Genomic DNA, 26,912 nt, shown 5'->3' with positions numbered 1-26,912 from the left:
GTTTTCTATGTAGAGTATCATGTCATCGGCAAAGAGGGAGAGTTTGACTTCTTCTTTGCCAATTTGAATGCCTTTAATGTCTTTTTGTTGTCTTATTGCTGAGGCTAAGACTTCCAGTACTATGTTGAATAACAGTGGTGAGAGTGGACGTCCCTGTCTTGTTTCTGATCTTAGAGGAAAGGCTCCCAGTGCTTCCCCATTGAGAATGATATTTGCTGTGGGCTTTTCGTAGATGGCTTTGAAGATGTTGCGGAATGTTCCCTCTCTCCCTATGCTCTGAAGAGTTTAGATCAGGAATGGATGCTGTATTTTGTCAAATGCTTTCTCTGCATCTAATGAGAAGATCATATGGTTCTTGGTTTTTCTCTTGCTGATATGATGAATGACATTGATTCTTTTACGAGTGTTGAACCAGCCTGTGTCCCGGGAATAAATCCTACTTGGTCATGGTAAATAATTTTCTTAATGTACTCTTGGATCCTATTGGGAAGTATCTTGTTGAGAATTTTTGCATCCCTGTTCATCAGGGATATTGGTCTGTAATTCTCCCTTTTGCTGGGGTCTTTGTCTGGTTTTGGAATTAACGATGATGCTGGCCTCATAGAATGAATTTGGAAGTAGTCTGATCTCTTTCTATCTTTCCAAACAGCTTTAGTAGAATAGGTATGGTTTCTTCTTTAAACGTTTGATAGAATTCCCCTGGGAAGCCATCTGGCCCTGGACTTTTGTGTCTTGGGAGGTTTTTGATGACTGCTTCAATTTCCTCCCTGGTTATTGTCCTGTTCAGGTTTTCTATTTCTTCCTGTTCCAGTTTTGGTAGTTTGTGGCTTTCCAGAAATGTGTCCATTTCTTCTAGATTGCCTAATTTATTGGCATATAGCTGTTCATAATATGTTTTTAAAATCGTTTGTATTTCCTTGGTGTTGGTAGTAATCTCTCCTTTCTCATTCATGATTTTATTAATTTGAGTCTTCTCTCTCTTCCTTTTAATAAGGCTGGCTAATGGTTTATCTATCTTATTAATTCCTTCAAAGAACCAACTCCTGGTTTTGTTGATCTGTTCCACAGTTTTTCTCGTCTCGATTTCGTTGAGTTCTAACTCTCTTCTTCTGCTGGGTGTAGTATCTATTTGCTGTTCTTTCTCTAGCTCCTTTATGTGTAAGGTTAGCTTTTGTGTTTGAGCTCTTTCCAGTTTTTGAATGGATGCTTGTATTGCGATGTATTTCCCCCTTAGGACTGCTTTTGCTGCATCCCAAAGATTTTGAACGGTTGTATCTTCATTCTAATTAGTTTCCATGAATGTTTTAAATTCTTCCTTAATTTCTTGGGTGATCCTTTCATCTTTTAGCAGGATGGTCCTAACCTCCACGTGTTTGAAGTCCTTGAAACTTCTTGTTGTGATTTAATTCTAATTTCAAGGCATTTTTGTCTGAAAATACGCAGGGGACGATGCTAAAATTTGTTATCAGTTCAGACCCGATTTGTGACCCAGTATGTGGTCTATTCTGGAGAAAGTTCCATGTGCAGTTGAGAAGAATGTGTATTCAATTTAGTTTGGATGTAAAGTTCTACAGATATCTGTGAAATCCATCTCGTCCAGTGTCACATTTGAAGCTCTCGTTTCTTTGGAGATGCTGTGTTTAGAAGACCTATTGAGTGTAGAAAGTGCTAGATTGAAGTCACCCAGTATAAGTGTATTATTATCTAAGTATGTCTTAACTTTGGTTATTAATTGATTGATATATATGGCAGCTCCCATATTCAGGGCATATATATTGAGGATTGTTAAGTCCTCTTGTTGGATAGATCCTTTAAGTATCATATAGTGTCCCTCTTCATCTCTCACTACAGTCTTCGGGGTAAATTTTAGTTTATCTGATATATGTATGTCTACCCCTGCTTTCTTTTGAGGACCATTCGAATAGTAAATGGTTCCCCAACCTTTTATTTTCAGGCTGTAGGTGTCCTTCTGTCTAAAATGAGTCTCTTGTAGACAGCAAATAGATGGGTCCTGCATTTTATTCAGTCTGAAACCCTGCGCCTTTTGATGGGGTCATTAAGCCTGTTCACATTCAGAGTTACTGTTGAAAGATATGAGTTTAGTGGCATCATGATACCTATTCAGTCCTTGTTTTTGTGGATTGTTCCACTGAACTTCTTCTTAAAGGGGAATTTTAAGCGTCCCCTTTAAAATTTCTTGCAGAGCTGGTTTGGAGGTCACATATTCTTTCAGTTGCTGCCTGTCTTGGAAGCTCTTTATCTCTCCTTCCAGTTTGAATGAGAGCCTTGCTGGATAAAGTATTCTTGGTTGCATGTTCTTCTCATTTAGGACCCTGAATATATCCTGCCAGCCCTTTCTGGCCTGCCAGGTCTCTGTGGAGAGGTCCGCTGTTACCCTAATACTCCTCCCCATAAAAGTCAGGGATTTCTTGTCTCTTGCTGCTTTAAGGATCTTCTCTTTATCTTTGGAATTTGAAAGCTTCACTATTAAATGTGGAGGTGTTGAACGGTTTTTATTGATTTTAGGGGGGGATCTCTCTATTTTCTGGATCTGAATGCCTGTTTCCCTTCCCAGATTAGGAAAGTTTTCAGCTATGATTTGTTCAAATACATATTCTGGCCTTCTGTCCCTTTCAGCGCCCTAGGGAACCCCAATTAAACATAGGTTTTTCTTCCTCAGGCTGTCATTGATTTCCCTTAATCTATCCTCCTGGTCTTTTAATTGTTTGTCTCTTTTTTCTTCAGTTTCCCTCTTTGCCATCAACTTGTCTTCTATGTCACTCACTCATTCTTCCACCTCATTAACCCTCGTCGTTCAGACATAAAGTTTGGATTGCATTTCATTCAATTGATTTTTAATTTCTGCCTGATTAGATCCAAATTCTGCAGTCATGAAGTCTCTTGAGTCCTTTATGCTTTTTTCTAGAGCCACCAGTAGCTGTATAATAGTGCTTCTGAATTGGCTTTCTGACATTGAATTGTAATCCAGATTTTGTAACTCTGTGGGAGAGAGGACTGTTTCTGATTCTTTCTTTTGAGGTGAGGTTTTCCTTCTAGTCATTTTGCTAAGTGCAGAGTGGCCAAAAACAAGTTGTATTGGGAAAAGGAGCAAAAGAGAGGAGAGAAAGAAGGAAAGAAAAGAGAAAAAGGATAAAGAAAAAGAAGAAAATGAAAAAAAGAGAAGAAAAAGAGAAGGAAAAAGAAAGAAAGGGAAAAATGGGGGAAACAAACAGAAATCAAAAAGCAAAAAAAAAAAAAACACGGGGGAGTATCTTCTGATTCTGTATACTTTAAGTCTCTTGACTTCCGCTGGAACTTGTCCGTCTAGCTGGTCTTCTGGGGGAGGGGCCTGTTTTGCTGATTTTCAGGTGTTAGCACTTGGAGCTGCTCAGCCCCCTGCCTGGGGCAGGGCTCAGTGGGGGTTGTTGTTTACCCTGTGAGGCCCCAGGAGGACAACCACAGTGGGCGGAAAGCCAGCTCTGGAGCCCTGGATTCAGCTCCTGAAGTAACTACGGAGCTCTCCATCTGCAGCAGTCTGGATACTCTGGGCAGGGCCGCTGATCCTCTCCGCTCGGGGCAGGAGCGTCCTTGCTATCCTGGGCCCTCCTGGCCTCTGCCTGTCCCGGGGTGAGATCGGATCCTGGGCTGTGTCCCCCCATGCCCAGGGCTCCTGGGCCTGTGCTTTTGGATTCGCGCTCCCGGCCGCCAGCCTCCGCTGTGGAGCCGCCTCCCGAGCCCCTCGGAGCTGCTCCGGGGTCCAGCTGCGTGCGTGCTGCAGCCCCTTAGGGAGCTCAGCCGCCGGGTGTGACACGCTCTCCCAGGGGCACAGATGTCGGTTAGTGTCCCAGGGAGCCTGAGGGCATCCCCACCCTCCTGGGGACCTGCACTAACTCCCTGGGAGCGCCTTTCCACCCGGGAAGGTTGATGAACCTCCTGCTTCTCTGGGACGGAGCTTTCCTGTCCTGGGGGCACTCGCCCCTGTCTTAGCCCGGCTCCTCGCGGGGCCCAGCACCCTTGGATGCCTTCTGTTTACTTATTTCTTTTCTTCCCGGTCTTCCTACCTTGATAAGCGCAAACTCTTCTCACTGTAGCATTCCAGCTGTTCTGTCTTTCAATCTCAAGACAAATTCATAGATTTTTCAGGATGATTTGAAGTTTATCTAGGTAATTTGGTGGGGACAGGTGATTTGGGGACCCTTCTCTTCCCCAATCTTGCCCCTCTTCTGCAGATGGAATTTTGAACATACTTATTAGAGATGTTTGTCAGAAGCTTGTGCGACGCAAGTGGAAAATGCAGGCTTCGTAGGTGTGTCTCCAGGTACAAGAAAGCAGTATTCATGGAACCTCCTCACTCTGAATGCTGCTACATTCTCACACCAATAAGTACGCAGCTAGTTGAAGGATGGCTTAACCCCTAACCCTAACCCTAATCCTAAACCCTAACCCTAACCCTAAACCCCTACCCTAAGCCCTAACCCAAACCCTAATACTAACCCCTAAACCTAACCGTAACCCCTAACCCTAACCGTAACCCCTAACCCTAACCCTAACCCTATCCCTAACCACTAACCCTAGCCCTAACCCGTAACCCTAACCCTAAACCCTAGCCCTAACCCTAACCCTAACACCTAACCCTAAACCACCCCTAATCCTAAACCTAACCCAACCCTAACCCTAACCCTAACCCTCACCATTAACTCTCACCCTCACCCTAACCCTAACCTTAACCCCTAACCCTAACCCTAACACCTAACCCTAACCCTAACAACTAACCCTAACCCCTAACACTGACCCTAACAGCTAACCCGAACCCTAACCATAACCGTAACTAGCTAACCCTAACCCTAACCCTATCCCTAACCCTAACCGAAACACTAACCCTTAACACTAACACTCACCCTATCCCCTAATGCTAACCCTAACCCCTAACCCTAACTCTAAACCTCAAACACTAACACTAACCCTAAACATAATCCCTACCCTAACCCTAATGCTAACCCAAACCCTAACCCCTAACACTAAACCTAAATCTAACCCGTAACCCTAACCCTCTACCTAACCCTAAACCTAACAACCCTAAGCATAACCTTAACAAACCTACCCTAACCCTAAACCTAACCCTAACCCCTAACCCTAAACACCTAACCCTAATACTACTCCTAATTCCTAACCCTAACCCTAACCCTAACCCCCTAACTCTAACCCTAACTCCTAACCCAAGCCCTAGTCCTAACCCCTAACACTAACCCAAACCCTAACCCCTAACACCCTAAATCTAACCCCTAACCCTAACACTAACCCTAAACTAACGCCGAACCATATCTGTAACGCCTAACCCTAACCCTAATCCCTAACCTTAACACTAACCCTTAAAAGTAACCCAAAACCCTAACCCTAACACCTAACCCTAACCATAACCCTAACAGTAACCCTAACAAACCTAACCCTAAGCCTAACCATAACCCTCTAACCCTAACACTAACCCTCTAACGCTAGTCCTAACCATAACCCTAAACCCTAACCCTAACCCGCAAACTTTAAACCTAAACCCTAACCCTAACATTAACCCAAATACCTAACCCTAACCCTAACCCCTAACCCTAACACTAACACCTAACCCTAACAACTAACCCTAAACCCTAACACTGACCCTAACACGTAACCCTAACACCTACCCCTAACCTTAACCCTAACCCCTAACCCATAACCCCTAACCCTAACACCTAACCCTAACCATAAAAACTAACCCTAACCCCAAACCCTAACCCTAACTCCGAACCCTAACTCTAACTCTAACCTCTACCCCTAACCCTAATCCCTAAACCGAACCCCCTACGCTAACCCTAACCCTAACGCTTTCCTTAACCACTAACCCTAGCCTTAACCCCTACCACTACCCCTAAACCAAACCCTTATCCCTAAACCTAACCCTAACCGTAAACCTAAACCTAACCACTAACCCTAACATCCAACTCTAACCCTAACCCTAACCCTAAACCTAACCCCTAAACCATAACCCTTACGCTAACCCCTAAACCTAACCCTAACCCTAACACAACCCTAACCCTAGCCTCCTCCTAACCCTAACCCTAACCCTAACCCTAACGCTCAACCCTAACCCTAACGCTAACACTAACCCCAAAACCTAACCCTAACCTCTAAACCTAACCACGTAACCCTAACCCCACCCAAAACTCCTAACCCTAACCTAAACCAACCTTAACATTAAACCTAGCACTAACCCTAACCCCTAACCCTAACCCTAACAACCCAAACCCTAACCCTAACAAGCCTACCGCTAACCCTAAACCTAACAACCCTAAGCCTAACCAAAAAACCCTACCCTAATCCTAACCCTAACAACCCTAACCCTACTCCTAACAACCCTAACCCTAACAACCCTAACCCTAACACCCTAAACCTAACAATCCTAACCCCAACCCCAACCCTAACCCTAACCCTAACCCCTAACCCTAACCCCCTAACCCTAACCCGCTAACCCTAATCCCTAATCCTAACCCTAACCCCTAACCCTAACGCTAAACCCTACCCTAACCCTAACCCTAAACACTAACCAAACCCTAACCCCTAACCTCTAACCCCTAACCCTAACCCCTAAACACTAACCCTAACCCTAACTCTAACCCTAACCCCCAGCCCCTAACCCTAACCCCGAACCCCTAACCCCTAACCACTAACCCTAACCCTAACCACTAACCCCTAACCCCTAACACTAATCCTAACCCGTAACCCTAACCCCGAACATGAACCCTAACCCAGACCCCTAACCCTAACCTCTAACCTGAACCCAAACCCTAACCCAAACCCTAACCCTAACCCCTAACCCTAACCCTAAGCCTTACCCTAACCCTAACTTGGCATAGTGATCACCTATGGTGGAAGAGGGGAGGTATGAGTTTATGAACGTGTAGACAGGGGCTTTAGCTGGAAATATTTATGTCTTAAATTTAACTATGACTACAAAAGCATTTGTCATATTAGTCTATCTGCTTTTAGTAAACCTAAAATAATTCTTAGAAACTAAAACATCTAATTATTGCTTCTAGAAGAGAGAAGATAGGAATGACTTCATTTTGCATTATTGTGAGATTTTATGATACAAATATTTATGTATATCTGGGACCAAAGTGATAAATGATAAGTTAAAATTTACTAAATTTAGGTAGATTCTTGGACAATGGTTGCATTGTTCCTTGCATTTTCCTTTTTTATTCTTTTCAAAATAAAAAGAAAAAATATACAGCCATTTCCTGTAGGGAAATATGCTACATGAGAGAAAAATTATTATAAAAATGGGCTACACCCAATCACCACAATTACAGCAGGTCACATTTTCAGTATCACCACATGTGCCTAGAGAAATATAAATCAACCTACTACACCAATTAATACATTTTTCTTCTCATAGCAAATATAGAGAGCTACTATACACACATACCCCCAATAAAATCTTAGTACATAATTCCTCCATGTATCTTGTGACTGGGGCTAAGTAATTCTTTAAGTATGTGGCTTGTTTTAATGAAATGGTGGCTTGGGAATGAGCAATGGTGATGGGTAAAACCTGAAAACCTATTAATCCCCTGCATAACTTGCTATACTTACTGTAGTACACATTGTGTGTTTTTGCCCCTCTTTCCCTTCTTTTGGCAGCAGCTCTCAATTTCTCCTTAGGAATCATTCATTCCCATTCTAAGCCCAGATGGTTTATGTGGGTGTAACCCACCTCTGACTTTAGAGTGTGATCCAGGACTGGCCACTAAGAGTCTTCCTGGGATTTGTTTGTTTGGTTGTTTTCTTCCTGGGATTTTGATGGAATTCTTAGGACGAAAGGATTTCTTCTGCTGAGAATTTAATTCTGCACTGCTGGCAGATATCTTTGCTTCAGAATAAAAGCTACACAGAAAAAGCAGAGCCAGAATATGGAAGGACACGCACACACACACACACACACACACACATACACACACACACACACACACACACACAGAGGTCTCAAGATTATGATAGAGAAAGAGCATGAATGTTTCTATGATATTGCTGAGGGCGTAGGTCCAATTCCCAGGTATGTAGGGCAATAAATCCTCTTTTGTACTTGTTACTTTGAATTTCTATGACTTGCAGTCAAAGGATTCTTGAGAAGTATACTTATACGCAAGTACGGAAGCATACTAAAATTCTAATCCTGTGTCTCCTGGAGAACTCTAAAAGCAAAGGACTTGAGTGCTCATAAGATCAGATCCAGGCTTCTGAGACATTCCTCCTGTGTTGCTTTAAGGCAAGAGTCCCTAACCTGATGGCTTGATCTCTTAGGAGTTTTATGAAAGAGTGTGACAGAAATGTGAGCATCTCGTCAAACTATGGGTAAAATGATATGTGTACCCAAATATATGTGCTTTTCTGGGTCCATTGATTTAATTTCATCAGTAAAGTGACTTGCAAACCAAAAGAGATTAAAATCACTGATAGATGATCAAAAGCAAAAAATGTAGTGTTAAAACTTAATTTTCAGTCTCTAGGTGTATCAGATAGCTAGACTTTTTGAGATTTTGAAACAATGGAGAAGCCATGTCACCATCTTGTTAACATCAAGAAATAGCTTGTTTAAATACAAACCCATTAAATATTTGAAATATATAATCTAAAAAGTTTACTTTCATTAAAAAAATTTATTTAATCAAGAACCATCTGTGGCTACCACTGTCTGAAGGGTGGGGAGGCATATAGACTTAACAAATGACTAGAAATTTGCTTCCTGGAGAAGTTCAAATATTCTCCCAATGTCACGTAAACAAATAAAAGACTGTAGTTTGCTTCTTTGATTTGCCTAAAATAATAAATCTTGGCAGTGCCAATACATTTCACATGCCACTAATTAAATCTTAAGTTTTCATGCATGCGTTAAAAAGCCTTCTGTTGCTTCAGTGAAACCTAATATCACGAAACGTATTCCAGCTTTCCTTTAAGGAGAAGAATATTATAACCAAAAATTAAATCAAAGCTGTTTCTTATCAATAAGTACAATCAAGAAGAGAAAGATGGAAGATTGCCTTGGAAATAGTAGGAGAGGCCAATGAAATATTAATGTTCTGTGGGCCTGAGTCCCAGAGAGACTAATATTCAAGCAATAATGAGTGCCTTTAGACCTCAAGCATCCACTGAATATAGCAGTGTCATTGTTTGGGTAATGAGACAACAGAATCCCAGGAAATGGATTAAGATTGTCCACCAAGGAGCCCAGAAAAGTAATGAACAACCATCTGGAAACTTTGGCTTCTTGATGCCAGGTAAGTTCTGCCCTAGCAGTGGGAAATAATGGGAAAAGTAGGAAATAACTTTGCTTTCATTGCATGTCTGGTAAAAGTAAAAGTAAAGCCCTTACTAGCCCTTTGAAGTAGAATCACAGAAATTAAGAACATCTGTAGGCCCAAGTCTCTCAACCTTGGCATTATTTGCATTTTAGGGTTGGGTAATTCCTTGTTTTCCAGATTGCAAATTCTTGGGCCCTGTCCTAGACCTACTGAACTATAAACTGGGAATACGATCACCCTCCATGTGTGTCCGAGGTTGGCTAAGGTTTAAGAAGCAGTAATCTAACTCAACTTTCTCATTTTACAGCTGAAAAAACAGAGGTTGGTTAAGTGTTCACTGAAGTGACTTAGCAGCCAGAGCTGTATACCATGTGTCCATATCTACAGAATTTGCTAAATGGGGCCTTGCAAGAAGGGGTTGATACCGTGCAAGCCTATTTCAGCCCAACACCATGACACATGAAACATGTTTGCACAGCAAACATTCCAAGACCGAATATGTTTCTCAAATTTGGTCTCTCTCCTGGACTCCCAGGTTTTCTAGGCTTTCATGCAGAGTCCTTTACTTGTTGACAATATTTTTCTAATGATTATTATTTTTTACCTATTTTTGTCCTTTTGCCTGCTTCCTTTTTCTTTTCTACCTTCATCCCTAAGATAGCCTGCCTTATAACCTTGAGGTGTAGCCTTCTAAATCTTTTTTTGTTGTATAATCACATACAAACATATATTCACAATATATACAGACACACATACATATAATTATCTAGCACAAAGAACACAAAATGTTATAGATGCTCAATAAATACTTATTGAATCGTTTGCTTTATAAAAATGGGATAATTTTTTTTTGAGAGAGAGAGAGAGCATGTGAGTGTGATGGGGAAGAGGAGGAGAGTAAAAATATTAAGCAGGCTCCACATCTACCACAGAGCCCCATGCTGTGCTCCATCTCATGACCCTGAGGTCACCACCTGAGCCAAAACCGGAGTCTGATGCTTAACTGACTGAACCACCCAGGTGTCCCAAGAAAAAAATATCTTAACATAACCACATGTCTTGGGACCTTGTCACTAATTACCCGTCTGTTTTATGTATGTACCGTATGTACAACAATCTTAAGTTTTTATAGAAGATATACAAGGGTGGATTCCAAATAGATGTTCCCAGTCTCACTAATGCCAGAAATTCAACCTAAGACTTCCCCAACTTGTGCTGCAGAGAATTTTAGAAATGGCAAGCAGTAAGACCAGTCACCAAGAGAAGTCTCATCATTAGTGAGTCTAAGAATTTTTAGATTTTTAGAAGTGCGAAAGTGTGCAAGTAGTGAAAAGCCTCACACTGAGGCCATATGCAGCGTTGAGGGAGCCGTTTTGGGAATACTTGAGAAGCGTCACTTAATTGCATGGTTCTGGCTCAGAAGTACCAAGACCCTGGGAACGTAAGTACCATCAGAAACAAAGACTTTTAAGACTGTCTTACAAAAAAAAGATAATCGGTTTTAGTTTTGTTTTAAAAATTGGAAATGCAAATAAAGTGCGTGGCACCAAGTAGTCTCAGTAAATGGTAGCGATTGTGCCAGTCTCTGCCATCAAGGACCAGGCATCTCCGTATTTGGCCTTCCCAGTTAGGCCCAGCGCATGCTTGACGGCCAAATACATATCATCAAACAAGTGGGTGGGTGGGTGACGTGAATGGCAGCCGGTTGCCGACGATTGCACGCTGCGACCGAACCCCGGAGTCCAAGACCCTGAGCTACACACAAGGACCCACAGGAGGCTGTAGGCAGCAGAGCTGGGCCTCCAGCCTCCCCATAGCGCTGGACTACAACTCCCAGCATGCAGCCGACCTCCGTGGTTGCCGTGCATCCTGGGAAGACAGTCCGCGGCTCTCCATTGGCCACGCAGGAGAAGCGCCGGTAGCTTGGGCACCGACGCAGGCCGCGGCGAACGCACGCACGGAGATTGCGCAGACCTCCTCGTCCGCGTTCTACGGAACTCATTTCGAGCCAACAGGTTTTTAGGCCTGAATAGCCGGTAGGGTGTAAGAGCAGCCCCACTTCCGGGGAATAGCCGGTAGGATGTAAGAGCAGCCCCACTTCCGGTAGCGCCGGAAGCAGCTGGAACATGGCGGCCTCCTGCTTCCACGGGCTGGCGCCGGCGAACCGAGGACTGAGTTTCGTCCGCAGCAGCCGAAGCCGGAGAAGCGAGGTCAGTTCGAGTGAGAACCGAGGCTCGGGGCGTGACTGCTGCGTTGCCGCTGGCCGGGGACGTGGCGTCGGTTCTGTGCAGTCCGCCTGGGGGCCGGGGGATGGGGGGAGGCCGGGCCTGCGGACCGACGGCGCTGCGGGGCCGAGACGCCTGTGCAGGTGCGGACCGGCCCGAGGGTCGGGGGCGCGCCGGAGGCCTGTGCTCGTGGCCGAGGCTGGACGCCGTCGACGAAAGGGCGGGTGGGCGGCGGCTGCGGGGTGGCCCAGGTGAGCCGCCGACCTCAAGTGCTCTCGCCCTGGGCACTCAGGAGGTGTCCTGGGACCTCGAGCTCTCACTGTGCACCCTCAGGAGGGGTCCTCGGACCTCGAGCTCCATCTGGGCCCTCGGGAGGTATCCTGGGACCTCGAGCTCTCACTGTGCACCCTCAGGAGGTGTCCTGGGACCTCGAGCTCTCCCTCTGGGCCCTCAAGAGGTGTCCTGGGACCTCGAGCTCTCACTGTGCACCCTCAGGAGGTGTCCTGGGACCTCGAGCTCTCCCTCTGGGCCCTCAAGAGGTGTCCTGGGACCTCGAGCTCTCACTGTGCACCCTCAGGAGGTGTCCTGGGACCTCGAGCTCTCCCTCTGGGCTCTCGGGAGGTGTCCTGGGACCTCGAGCTCTCCCTCTGGGCCCTCAAGAGGTGTCCTGGGACCTCGAGCTCTCACTGTGCACCCTCAGGAGGTGTCCTGGGACCTCGAGCTCTCCCTCTGGGCCCTCGGGAGGTGTCCTGGGACCTCGAGCTCTCCCTCTGGGCCCTCGGGAGGTGTCCTGGGACCTCGAGCTCTCCCTCTGGGCCCTCAAGAGGTGTCCTGGGACCTCGAGCTCTCACTGTGCACCCTCAGGAGGTGTCCTGGGACCTCGAGCTCTCCCTCTGGGCCCTCGGGAGGTGTCCTGGGACCTCGAGCTCTCGCCCTGGGCCCTCAGGGAGGTGTCCTGGGACCTCGAGCTCTCACTGTGCACCCTCAGGAGGTGTCCTGGGACCTGGAGCTCTCCCTCTGGGCCCTCAGGAGGTGTCCTGGGACCTCGAGCTCTCACTGTGCACCCTCAGGTGGTGTCCTGGGAGTAAGAACCTAGAGCTCTCCCTCTGGGCCCTCGGGAGGTGTCCTAGGACCTCGAGCTCTCACTGTGCACCCTCAGGAGGTGTCCTGGGACCTCAAGCTCTCCCTGTGCCCTTAGCGAGGTGTCCTAGAAGTCTGTAGTCACATAACAGATTCAGCGGAATGCAGGGTCTGAGGCGCCGAGAGTAAAGCCAGCAGCACATGGGAGATATGGCGGGACCGCACCCGAGTCCCGAGGAGCGCTCTCTACCTCTGCCCTTTCCTGTTCCCAGTCGTTCTGATCATTTTCTGTGCTCCACATAATCTTTACCCCGTGCCCGGAATGGTTTGATGTTGTCAGTGTTTGAATTTTTACGAATGCAAGAGGGTTCTGGATGTTCTGCTTGCTTCCGAGGCTTAACCTTATTTTTCTTACTGAGTCAAGGTGATCCGTGTAGCTGTCGTTTAATATTTTCCTTTGATACTGATGCTGTTTCCTTCCATGAATGTCCACTTATGTATATTTCCATTCTGCTGTTGGTGGACATTCGGGTTGTTCCCGCTGCCTGCCATTACCAGCAGCGCTCCTGTAAACGTCTCCGTGTGTATCTCCCGGTTTGCACGTTCCGGTTTCTCACATTATGCACATGGGACGGGCATCCCTGAATGAGGGTAGTGCAGGTAACGCTGGAGACGCTCCGGCGGCCGTGGGTGAGAGTTCTCCTTGCTCTGCAGCCGCGCCAGCGCCTGATGCTCTCTGCAGGTCGGATTTCTATCATTTTGGTAAGTGTGAAATGCTGTCTGGTTGGGGTTCTAATTTGAGCTTCCCTTATTACTAATGAGGCCACACCTTTTCACGTGTTTTGGAGGCTATTGGCACTTCTCTGTTGTGAAACTCCTGTGAAATTTTTTTTGCTAGGTTTTGGTTTTTTTAAAATTTGTAGCTATTTAAGTGTTTAAATTGAGTAGAGACTTGGTAAGATACATATTTTAAGTAATCACGGTGGTAGAACTTGAAGGTTTGGTGGGGTTTTTTTGTTGTTGTTGGTTTTTTTTTTTTTTTTTTTTGGAAGTGATGTATGAAGCTTAGCTAATTCTCTGTGATTTGAACCAGAAATAATAAACTGGATGTGAGTGTGAGAAACAGAAGCAAGTTTACCATGGGGGATAACAAACCACAAAGGCCCTTTTCTCAGACTTGGTGTGCATAAGAATCTCCTAATGAGATTATAAGAACACAGATTCTTGGGGCTCATCCAAGAGATTCAAATTTGCTAGGTCTTAGTTGGAGCCCAAGAATTGTATTTGTGACTAACTCCTAATGTGTGCTGACACTGCAGGTCTATGGGTCATACCTTTGAGTAGTATTGAATTAAAGTATCGCTGTTAGATTTAAGAGATTCCTAAAATCCAGGACCAGGAGTGTTAATAAATGATGTTGGAGATCATTTATGCCCTTAAGAGACATTTCATTTTATTGAAAGGAGACTTAGGCTGAATTACCTTTGTGTCCCTTTAGACAGGTCACTAATCTTTTTGGACTGAATGTCTTTTATAAAATGGGAAAAATAATACCGATTCTTCCCACCTTTCACAGTTGTCATGAAGGTGTATACAGAAATAAGGCATATGAAAACTCTTTGGAAAGTCTAAAACCATATACCAGTGACGGTAACTGAAAGTTTACACCAGAATATCAGCTTTTAAGTTTGTGTTTGTGCAAACACACAAACACAAATATATATGCCTGTGCATATACACACCATGCTGCAGTTCAGGAAAATCTAAAAGGTTATTTATATTGAAAATAGTCATGGGGATCCCTGGGTGGCGCAGCGGTTTGGCGCCTGCCTTTGGCCCAGGGCGCGATCCTGGAGACCCGGGATTGAATCCCACATCAGGCTCCCGGTGCATGGAGCCTGCTTCTCCCTCTGCCTGTGTCTCTGCGCCTCTCTCTCTCTCTCTCTCTCTCTGTGACTATCATAAATAAATTAAAAAAAAAAAAAAAGATAAAATAGTCATGTAAACAAAGCAGTATTTGGATCTTTAAGTTAGTGTAGTACAATATAAGTTTTTTTAGTATCCTACTATCAGGCATATGCGAATTACTGTAGACCCGAGGAGCATCCCTGCCCTTAAGGAACTTTGTCTTATGAGGCTGAAGTATAGACAGTTAATTTTAATACAGTATGTTGATAAATAATGATGGAGTCATGTTCTTTGTTGAATAATCTAAAGAGTATGAGAATAGGAACTACAAGGAGTATTGGGAAACATGTAAATATATGCATATAAGCATTTTTAAAAGTGTCCAAGAGAAGGGTAAAATCTTACGTGTAAGTTTCTTCTCCTCTTTAGATGAATCAGAACTCCTCACTGTACCTGATGGAAGGAACCGGCGTTTTCTAAAAAGGACAATCCCAGAGGCCTCTTGGAGGAGAGCAGTTTTGCAACTTTGTTCCCAAAATCTAGAGAGGCTTACTTGAAAGAGTGCTGGCCTTTGGTACAGAAGAGCCTTGAATGAACATGTATGCACATTTTATATATTTGAGGTTTTGCTCCTTACACCTTTACTTTTAAATAAGTATATATGCTGGTGGATTTTTTTTTAAAAGGTACTAGCATAAATGGTTAATGTGGTGCCTTTGTTTTTTGCCTTTTTTTTTTTTTTAAGAAATATCGTTAGAGAGAGTAAGTGCGAGTGTGTGTGCCTATGTGCATGTGCGAGTAGAGGTTGGGGAGAGGGTAAGAGAATCCCACGTGGACTCTGATGAACACAGAGCTCGACATGACGTTCAGTCTCATGGTCCTGAAATCATGACCTGAGCAGAAATCAAGGGTCGGTCGGATGCTTAACTGACTGAGCCACCCAGGTGCCCCTGGTTCCTTTGGTATTTTAAACAGCCTAGGTATAAGCTTTATTCTTATAATCCACTTGTTTTTTATTTTGTGAGTAATAGATTACTTTGATAAATTCACTTACCTTTAGAACTTTAGGGATCTCATGGATTTTCTGTGAACTCCAAGTTTCAGGATGCCTGTTCTATACTGTGATATTTGCCATGTTTCTGTGTAGTTTGAGTTGAGGCCCGTTCCTGGATGGTTTCTTAACTTTCATTTTAAATGGAAGAGGGGGGTGTGGCCAACTTGCCCTATATGTAGCTGCTGCCGTTTCCCTAGAGCAGTATATTTGTTTTTGTTTTTCAAACTATGGATTGGAAAACCCATTAGTGGAGCAAGAAATCCCATTTAGTGGATATAATGTGCCTTTAAAAAAAGGAATGCATCCAAAAAAAGAAATTAAAAAAATAACGTATCACATATGGTAAGGATAAGTTTCATTTTATGAAGCTTTGGGTTCATTTATATATGTGTACATGAACACATGTGCACACACTAGGTTGTGATATAAAATGTATTTCTCATCTAGGTGACTGCTCTGGAGCTGTTTGTGCCCGTTAGGTATTAGGGTGGTTCAGCAAACTGCAAGCTATTTTACAGCTACCTCTGAGATTAGACTTGTGAACTTATAGAGACCAAACCTTATGTTGAACTGTTCATCACTCACTACACTGAAATATTATTCACAACATACTGTCAGTCAGAAAATGACATTTTAATTTGCTTTGTTGAAATCTGGTTCTCCTATTAAGAGTTAATGCATAATTTTCCATTTATTGCTTCTTTCTGAACCTGTGAGAATTTGTTTTCGCTTTGTATTTAGCTAATACAAACCAGCTAGAAAAAAGTTTGAAGGGAAAGTCTATTCATAACCCAAAGGAGCAGATGGCAGATCAGAGCCCAGTCCAGGATAGAGGAGCTATATGTAGCTTTAGATTTTCACCCTAGGTCTTAAGTATGACCTCATTTGCATTGATAACATATTTTTTAAACTAGAAATAATCTTTATCCCAATAAGTGCAAAGTTCTAAAGCCAAGTAAGTACAAATGGTTTCAGTTGCCTGAATTTTTTATTTTCTTTGAAATATGAAAGTAATCAAGTGTTCATTATTTATATCAACTACTCAGCTTCTTCAAGGGGGGAATTGATAGAATTAGAGAGAGCTTAATTTACAGTAATGAATAGTTTGATTAGGATAGGCTGTCTATAATTACCTAAAACTGAATTGATTTTTAGACAGTTGTGTATTTGCTCTTTGCTTTTTGCAGCACATTAATGCAATCCTGGACCTGATCAAGGGCAATATGACTGTACGACAAAGAAGACTTTTGATCCATATATCATCATTAGGGCCAGAGACCTAATTAAAACTTTTAGCAAGAAGTGTATCATTTGAACAGGTAAATTTAGAATTACAAAAACTTTGCTTTATTTGCATCAACATTAGAGATAACATATAACACTGCATCCCTCCATCTTAGAGTTTTCATTTTTCTGCTTAGATTTCATTAGCCTAGGCCTTGAAAACAAATGTGTTTGTAAAGAATATTTTCTTCATGTTTCCAAAGGCAGTACGAATTCTTTTTTTTTTTTTAATTTTTTTAATTTTATTTATTTATGATAGTCACACAGAGAGAGAGAGAGAGAGGCAGAGATACAGGCAGAGGGAGAAGCAGGCTCCACGCACCGGGAGCCCGACGTGTGGGACTCGATCCGGGATCTCCAGGATCATGCCCTGGGCCAAAGGCAGGCACCAAACCGCTGCGCCACCCAGGGATCCCGGCAGTAGGAATTCTTGAGGATAATGTTGCGTTGTGACATAATTAAAATAGGTTGTTTAGTAAGAAATAAAGATTTGTGAAAAAGAGGGATCCCTGGGTGGCGCAGCGGTTTAGCGCCTGCCTTTGGCCCAGGGCGCGATCCTGGAGACCCGGGATCGAATCCCACGTCGGGCTCCTGGTGCATGGAGCCTGCTTCTCCCTCTGCCTGTGTCTCTGCCTCTCTCTCTCTCTCTCTCTCTCTCTGTGTGACTATCATTCATAAATAAAAATTAAAAAAAAAAAAAGCTAAAAAAAAAAAGAAAAAGATTTGTGAAAAGAAGACAATGTCTCATAGGTCCCAAAGGATCTATGTTAAAGGTACTTTTTTTATCAGTGGAAAACTTAAGAGTCTTCCTGTGTCATTAGTTTTTCATTGTACTGAATTTCTTTTTTTTTTTTTTTTTTTTTTTTCATTGTACTGAATTTCAACTTTTCTTTTGGTAAAGGCTTTGGAACTCAAACTGTTATATTATGGTTCAGGGAAACATGGTTTCAGTCAGTGGACCTTTTAGTGGCTTAAAAGAGGTGAGAACTATTTGCTATCTTCAGTCAGTTTTTAGTATAGAACAAATTAAATAATTCAGTTATAATAGTTCTTTGGATAATACACTGTTTTTCAATTTCTTTCTTTTCTTTCTTTCTCTCTCTTTCTTTTCTTTTCTTTTCTTTTCTTTTCTTTTCTTTTCTTTTCCTTTTCTTTTCTTTTCTTTTCTTTTCTTTAAAATAATGTACTTTGTTTGATTTCCCATTGGTGAATACTTTGTGCTTCATGTTATTTGAGGGAATCATCATCACTCCTAGATCCTAACATAATATGGTCAACCTTTGGGAACTAAGGAAGTATCCATTCCTGAATTAGAAGGTCTGGGCATCATTTCTCTTTCCACTGCAAGTTTTAAATGGGTATTTAAGATTTTAGTCTGTAGCATATACAGGAAAGATGTAGTTACATGTGCTCAAGTAATTAGAGAATTGAATGGTGATACTGTTATTTGCAGTAACCTATATAAACCAGTAGAGGTCAGATTCTGAAAACTTCTTTCCTTTAAAATACATTTTTTTGGTTTGAAGTTTAGTGTAATCTTTAATGGATTGACAATTTTTTTTTTAACTTGTGAAGTTTAATGTTATGAGAGAATCAGTGGAGCAGTTACTGTGTCTATTAACTCCTTTTGTTGTCTGGATCTGGCTGTGAGGTCTTGTTCCCTTTCTAGGACCTAGAATACAATAGTTCTGTTGGATCTTATAGTTATTGGTCCTTTTCTCATGTGGAAATAAAAACTCAAATATATTGAATACCCTATAGTTTGTGAAGTCTGCATATATCATCTTACTTAATTTTTACAGCAGAGCCTTGAGGTAGTTTTTTTTTTTTTTTTTTCCGTACTACAAACAAGAAAGCAGGAAAAGGACAGTTAGGTGATTTTCCCTTATGAAGTGGCATTCCCATTATTGAGCCTAAATTTTTCTGACTAAATCTAGCTACCTGATCCCTAAATTCCACAGTTCCAAAATGTTATTGTATTAGTTCTATATGTTACATTTTAGCAGTAACGTTGAGAAAATTCATTGCTTCCAAGAGAAGTTGACTACTAGGAAACATCTATGAGTCACTCAGAGCAGTTGAAGGCCTACTGTATTCAATTTGGAAGTCATTGCCCAGTTCATAGGATATGTTGCAGTGTATTAATCCCCTTCCACTTAGTTCATTAAAATCTTTCTAAGTATCTAATTAATTTTTCTTTGCAAATTTCAGGTTAAAAAAGTAGTCCTAGATACTATGAAGAATACTCATCCAATGTGTAACGTTAAAGTGAGTTAATTATATGTTACTATAACAGTGATTGTCAGACTTCTTTCAGGTGTAGAAACTTTTCTTGAAATTAAATCTTTTGTGGAAGCCTAATGCACAAAACAGATAAAGCAGAATTATTCAGGGTAGAGGTAGAGTTCTGCACGCCCAACTACCTTAGTCCTGAGGAGTTATATCCGTAGAGGCTTAGGTCTCTGCTATGCGGTAACGTATGGCATAGTTCTGATACAAAGGATATAAGCTTCATGGAATGGGTCATCGATGATCTCAATCAAGTTTTCTTGGATTATGGGCCCATTACTATATTTAAAGATGTGACTGTTTGGAATTCTGCTTTTTTCTATTAGTGGAGTTTGGAATATGTCAGATTATATTAAGACTTTTTGTTTTAAGTTCTCAAATTATAAACTCTGAGAGATCTGTTATATCCCTGTGTGCACAGCATTCGTGATTATACCTGGGAATGTAACCATGCTGTAATGAACTATTTTATGAGGAGTATTTTTGAAGCAATCCACTTAAATTTGATGAAGTTATGAAGTCACTGTTAGATTGGGGTGAAAGAACAAATTAAAGATAAAGAGAGCTAGTCTTGTATCTGATGCCTGATTGGCATCCTTTGATGTTCCAATGTGTGCAGAATTCAAATGGAGTGGGAGAAATGTGAGAATATTGCTTTTGTCTGATCAAGAGAAAGTTTACTTTTTTCTTTCCCTGTGATAATTAAAGTGCTACCCAAAACTTCCAGTTTTTAGGGAACATTGCTAATTAAGAACTCTCCCTGCTCCAAATAATTTGTATTTTAAAGATTTTTTGTTTTTTAGAGATTTTATTTATTTATTTGAGAGAGCAAGAACAAGTGATGCGTAGGGGCAGAGGGAGAGAGTGAAAAAGAAGCAGACTCCCTGGAAGCCTGATGCGGGGCTGCATCCCAGACTTGGAGATTATGACCCTGAGCCACCAAGGCTCCCCAAATTTTAAGAGTTTTAATGAACTAATGATTGAAAAGCTTAGTCTCATCTCAATTCTGATCTCTATTTTAATAGTTCTGCATTTTTATTATTTATTTATTTATTTATTTATTTATTTATTTATTGAGAGAGAGAGAGAGAGAGATCAGGGGGAGGCGGAAAGGGAAAAGCAGACTTCCTGGTCCTGGTGAACGGGCAGCCTGATGCAGGGCTCAATCCCAGAACTTTGAGATTATGACCTGAGCCGAAGGCAGACGCTTAACCAACTGAGCCACCAGGCGCCCCAATAATTCTGCATTTCTTAATCTAAATTTCTAATTGTTTTCTGATGCTTGATTTGATGTTACTTTTTTTTTTATGGAATCTTTTGCTCCTACTGAGGAGATTAAGAACTACTCATTTTAATTGTATTATTTAATATTTATAATGTCTTAGTTTGACAGATGTGTTGCTTATTAAAATTAAAAATTCCAGGGGATGCCTGGGTGGCTCAGCAGTTTAGTGCCAGCCATCAGTCCAGGGCGTGATCCTGGAGACCCGGGATCAAGTCCCACATTCGGCTCCCTGCATGGAGCCTACTTCCCCCTCTGCCTATATCTCTGCCTTCCTCTCTCTGTGTCTCTCATGAATAAATAAATGAATAAAATCTTTTTTAAAAAATTAATTTTTTAAAAGATTAATTTTTTAAAAAAAATTAATTCCTACTTTGTTTATGTATCGCCACGACTAAAGACCTTAATGATTAAACAAGAGTTGGCAAAAGATTCTGAATTAAGATCACAAAGTTGGGAAGGATTCTTGCCACAGTTCGAGCACAAAATGTGAATAAACACAAGGAACCAAAGAAAAAAACTTAAGAAAAAATACACACCATTCTCACCACCTAGATACTATGAAGAATACTCATCCAATGTGTAATGTTAAAGTGAGTTAATTATATGTTACTGTAACAGTGATTGTCAGACTTCTTTCAGGTGCAGAAACTTTTCTTTAGAAAGTCAGGTCAGTATTAAGTGTTGAATTTCTTTACATGAGGGGGATACTATTTTAACCTATTTCGTTAGAAAGTTTATGGAGAGTTAGGTAGACTGTGTGTTTGTGTGTGTGTGTGTGTGTGTACACGTAGGGGGCAGGGTATAAGAAACTAAAGGTAAGTGTAAATCGGCTAAGTATGTGAATGTGGGGAGTAGAGGCTTCACAGTAAGAATGTAAACTATATCTAGGTGGTTGCTGTCCGTTGTGCCCCTGTGGCCACAATAAAGATTCCATGGATTAAAAGAAAAACACACAATTTAACCCTTAATGCTTTCACTTTGCTTTAGCATCAGTCCTAAGACCATGTGCTATATGACTGCTCCAGTTTTTTGGGGGGTTTTGGGTTTTCTTTTTTTAAAGATTTTATTTATTCATGAGACACACAGAGAGAAAGAGAGGCAGAGACACAGGCAGAGGGAGAAGCAGGCTCCATTGCAGGGAGCCCGATGCGGGACTTGATCCCAGGTCTCCAGGATCAGGCCCCCGGCTGAAGGCGGCACTAAACCGCTGAGCCACCCGGGCTGCCCAGACTGCTCCAGTTTTGAAATCCTAAATTCTAACATCTGTACCCTTTTGTTAAAATAGAAGTTATGAATGCCTCTCATTTTATTACTTGTTTTCTGGCTTCACTTTTTGCCCCAAATTTCCTTTTCTCTCTTGCTTATCACTCTTCTTTTATGCTGCTTTTTCCTTCTATCACATCTGTCCAGCAAAACTCTCAAACTTGGTCAGTCCTAAAATTTGACTTCTTTCCCAAAATGTGGCTGCTAAACATAGCTGGAGAAAGTCTTATTTTTGGACTATATCCACTATAATTTTGCGTTTCCAGGCTCAGATCCTCACTGTTGTCTGGTAGTTCTCTGTCCTCTTAATTCTTGAAGCACCTTCCCACCTTTAGCAGATGACATTACATTTTATTTTATGGCAATATTTAAGACCCTCAAGTGAGAACTCTTTCAACTTCCCTTTTCTCTCACCTATAATTTTTTTCCATCTGCACCAAACCTTTCTTCACCTGTTCTTTGAATTCTGTCTTCATCTGTCTCCTGAAGGATCTTACTTCATGATTCCCTACCTTGGCTGTATCTTAAAGTCTTTCCTTTCTACTAGATCATGGTGATAAAACAACAGAAATGTTGGATCAAGAGGTCTATTCTGGAAGGGAAGCAAAGAAAGGAACTGTTAGTTGGGGGAAGGTACAGTGATCTTACTACTCAACTGTGCTTCCATAACACTTGCCATACTTCTTATGGGCCTGTCCTGTGGTTAGTAATTGTCTTATCTTTCTCTCCTATGACTAAGCTTCTAAAAACAGTAATGTCCCAGTTGACTTCTTCTGCCACTTACTTGCTTCATGACTGGCAATTTATTTAACCTGCCTCAATTTCCCTGTACATAAAATGAGGATAATAAAAATATCTAGTTCAAAGGATTGTAAATAAGGATTAAATGATTAGTAATTGTGTAAAGAGGTTAGTAATTATTAAGAGTTTAAAATGTTGCCTTAAGATTTAATCTGTGTAAATTTGAGATAAATCAATTATATATTGAATGAATAAGCTGTGCTTTCTCTAATTAGTATTGAATTAGTCCCCAAACCCTAACAATTCTAGCTCTTCATTTTGCATGCCATTACTTTATTCCAAGTGTTTTTCTCTTCTTTCTTCTGTACCTTTTTTTTTTTTTTTTTTTTTTGATTTTATTTGTTCATGAGAGAGACAGAGAAAAAGACACAGGCAGAGGGAGAAGCAGGCCCCATGCAGGGAACCCGATGTGGGACTCAATCCCGGGACTCCAGGATCATGCCCTGGGCCGAAGGCAGGTGCTAAACTGCTGAGCCACGCAGGGATCCCATCTTCTGTACCTTCTATAGGCTGCTTTGGTCTCTTTATTTCTCTCAGAAGCCTGCAGTCATTTCTAAATCATAGCCCACCCTCTCCACCTGGCATTCATGTTTCTTCAAGCGTACCTCATATTATCTTTCCAGTTTCCTCACATCTTCCTGAATCACTGATGTTCCATCCCATCTAAAACAGCCTGCTGTATATTTCATGAACACATCACCTCTTTCCTACCTCTGTGCTTTTTGTGTGTATTCCCTTCAGCTTAGAGAGCACATCTTTTTTTCTGTCACTGCCTTTATAAACTAATCATAGATTTTTGACCTTACTATCTCTATCCCAAGGGCATTATGCCTTTTTTAGGAAATGACTTCCCATCTACCTTATTTCTGATATAATTGTAAATACTGATTTCAACAGATTGATAAAGCATTGGCTAGTGGTGAATATTTTCTGAAGGCAAGTCAAAAAAGAAGTGTCAGAAAATGGAAGCCACAAAGGTAAGACTCTTATCTAGTTCACAACATTGATAGTATAGTTCATAGAAACTTGAATTCCTACCTAACGGTAAATCGTTCTTATAATAATGCAGGCTAAACAAGCAGAAGCTCTCAGTAAGAGACAAGAGGAAAGAAACAAAGCTTTTATTCCACCTAAAGAGAAACCAGTGGTGAAACCAAAGGAAGGTAAATGCTTATTTTCCGATTATTGGCATGATGTTGAAGTCTGTAATCTAAAAAGTAAACCAGTAGTGAATTTGTCCAAATCTCTTTATGAGTGTTAACTAAAGAAATAACCATTATCTTTCATCAGTTCTCTTGACATTTCATTAATCACTAATCCTAGAGATGAGATCACTGAGGTGTTTTATTAGCAGTTAATGCCTATTTAAGAGTATCCTGGGTTGACAGTCCTCTCCTGACCTCTGATTGTGCTGGACAAGGACTCGTTGTGAATCTATAAATTAGAGCAGTGAATCCTCTGTAGACGTAAAAATAACTAACGCATCAAGCTCTCCAAGCTCTGTTATCATGCCTCTTAGAGCTTATCAGAAGTTACGCTTTTCTTCTCTTTATTTACGTGATTTGTGGCTTAAAGTTCCATTCCTATATTGTTACGGATTTCTGATGACCTTGGGCTAAAGGACACCATCAAAATAGCAGGAAGGTCTTAGGGGCTATTATTAAAAAGACACCCAGAGTGGGCGCCTGAATGGCTCAGTTAGTTAAGCATCAGACTCTTGGTTGTGACTCCAGTCATGAGCTCAGGGTCCTGGGATGGAGCCCCGGGCCTCAGGCTCTGTGCTCAGTGGGGAGTCTGCTGAAGGATTTTCTCTATCTGCCCCTCCCTCAAGACTCAAAACAATTTTGTGTCTTTTCTTCTCCATTCCTAGCTGTATTTGATCCATCCTTTCCTCTTCTACATTTTCCTTCCCACTAGTAACACTTGTACTCTTTCTGAAGTAATTTTCCAGAGTAGCCAGTGCACAGTGAGGGGAGAAAAGTCACTGGCATCATTGTAGCTGACCCATTGGTCAAAACCGGACCTACCAGTACTATTTTAGTATGTATATTAATTATATCAGCAATTTAATACTGTATTCTATGTAGATCATTGGTTATGTAAAGTTACAAGTGTCATAAACATTATAATTTACAGTTTGTTCAGCCTGTGAGTTTTACCCTAAAGATTGTTCAGTAGCCATTTTAATCTGTGTTTATAATGATTAGAGATGTAGCTATTTCATGATAGTGAAGGTTTCAAGTCTGATAATGTTTTATTTTGTGATTCTTCTGTGTTCTGAATACTGTTCTTTAAATGGTGAGAAAAAGCTACTTTTTTTTCGTCTCTCTGTTGTTCAGGTTTTTGGCATTGAGTCCATGGTTTGGGTTCTGTTAGGAGGATCTCCAGATATTCTCAGATTATTTTTTAAAGATTTATTCCTGGGCAGCCCCGGTGGCACAGCGGTTTAGCGCTGCCTGCACCCCGGGGTGTGATCCTGGAGACCCAGGATCGAGTCCCACATCGGGCTTCCTGCATGGAGCCTGCTTCTCCCTCTGCCTGTGTCTCTGCCTCTCTCTCGCTCTCTCTGAATGAATAAATAAATAAATCTTAAAAAAAAAAAAAAAGATTTATTCCTTAGAGAGCATGAACAGGGGGAGGGGCATAGGGACAACGACAAGCAGACTCCCTGCAAGGCAGGGACCCAGACTGGAGGCTCAATCCCAAGACCCTGAAATCATGACCCAAGCTGAAGGCAGATGCCTAACTGACTGAGCCACCCAGGCACCCCTATTTTTAAGTTTTTATGTGTGGTAATAGATGAAGTAGATTTTGATGTAAATCTTCATTATTAATAAAAATCATGGAAGCTAGAAGGGCTAAATATTAATATTCTTCATGAAGTGTAAGTCTATGTTATTTTAATGTGCAGAATGGAAAATTGGTATATTAATGAGTACTCTCTAAAGTTCTAAAAATGTGGGAAAGAATATAAGTAAAAATAATCTTAGTGCACTTTAAGGAAAATAAGTGCAGCTTTGATATTGTTGAATTCAGTAATTGAAAAGGTAATCTATAATGCCATTTGCATGAGTACTTTTATTAATGTGCCATTTGGATGTGTATTTCTATTAATATATTTTTAAAGTACTTTATAATTTGTTTTGTCTAAAATGTCTAACTTTCCTTTAGGCAGGTGTTTTATATTTAACAACATGACCTTTCACCTATTACAGTACTTTGAAATTATTGTACCAAATATATATTCTTTGTTTTATTTGGTAAAATCTAAAGGATTACATGTATCATTTTTATTTTGTCTAGCTTCTACTGAAAATAAAATTGATGTGGCTGCCATCAAGGAAAAGGTTAAGAAAGCAAAGAATAAGAAACTGGGAGCTCTTTCAGGTGAAGAAGTTAAGCTTAAAATGGAAGCAGATGAAAAAAGAAAGAAGAAAAAGTAGCATTAAAAAAAGTCCCTAAATGAGAACTCATGAAGCTATATCCTTTTGTAAAGTATTTTGAAATACTGGGGCGTCAACAGCCTATGTGATAAGGAATACTCTGATTACATTTTCTGAGTTTGTGTCATTCTTCAAAATAGTGTTTATATAAACAACTGTTCTTTATAAATAAGAATTATTGTATTCCCTGTGTGTTTTTTGAAAAATGTAAGGCTAAGTGGTGTATACATCTTTGTATACATTGCACCTTATCTGTTTTGGCATGTTTTGCCTAAGCATGATTTTAGGTGTAATTTTTAGGTAGTTTATGTAAAGATTTTTGGAATGTGGTTATTGTAATTGTCCATCAGTTCCAGTGTTTGATGCCACTGGTTAGTCTTTAAATAAAATCATGTCCCATCATTTGGATTTCAGCAAAATAAATACAGATTTTACAGTGTTCTCTTTAATTAAAATGAGTAAACATTTAGGCTTCTTTTTATGATCTTATTTTATGTTTAAGATTAAACAACCCACAAGCAAAAAAAGCACCTCTTAAATCCATTAATTACTATTATGAGTCTACGAAAGTGGTAAACCAAAGACCTCAGATTGCAAGAGAGCAGGGAAAACCAGATGTTTAGAATTGAAGCAGCATGCAACAAGTTATGTAGAAATGCTTTTAGTAACGAGGGCCAGTGGAGTCATTTATTTAGAATCACCTAAATCTAGCACATTCATTTTGTAGTTTTAGAAGCTGAGACAGAGGCTGGGCTACTTACTGAAAGTCACAGCTGTAGCAGCCTGAAAACAATGCTTATTCATAGAAAAGTGGAAGGTAAAAAATGAGTTTATTCTAGAGTGAGGAAATTGAACAGATTTTTCTTTTGATTAAAGGTTTACTGCAACATATTTTTTTCTGAAATGTTTTAAAATTAAAAATAAGAAATATGCCCAACCATTATTTTA

At 41.1% G+C, this 26,912-nt stretch overlaps 1 protein-coding gene across 1 annotated transcript; it reads left to right on the top strand.

Moving 5' to 3' along the window:
* Positions 1–9,151: 9,151 nt before the first annotated feature.
* Positions 9,152–26,419, top strand: LOC112665188 (KRR1 small subunit processome component homolog). Its single transcript, XM_049115636.1, is given in 15 exon segments — positions 9,152–9,308; positions 9,510–9,609; positions 11,007–11,250; positions 11,440–11,542; positions 14,975–14,998; positions 15,001–15,128; positions 15,130–15,144; positions 16,787–16,823; positions 16,826–16,884; positions 16,886–16,918; positions 22,874–22,975; positions 23,419–23,466; positions 23,469–23,498; positions 23,591–23,684; positions 25,825–26,419. Coding segments are annotated over 15 exon segments (1,314 nt in total). The 3' UTR covers positions 25,965–26,419.
* Positions 26,420–26,912: the final 493 nt, after the last annotated feature.

Source organism: Canis lupus, chromosome 10 (assembly GCF_003254725.2).
Source record: "Canis lupus dingo isolate Sandy chromosome 10, ASM325472v2, whole genome shotgun sequence".
In the NCBI taxonomy this organism is placed as follows: domain Eukaryota; kingdom Metazoa; phylum Chordata; class Mammalia; order Carnivora; family Canidae; genus Canis; species Canis lupus.
This window is presented reverse-complemented; position numbering and strand designations above follow the sequence as displayed.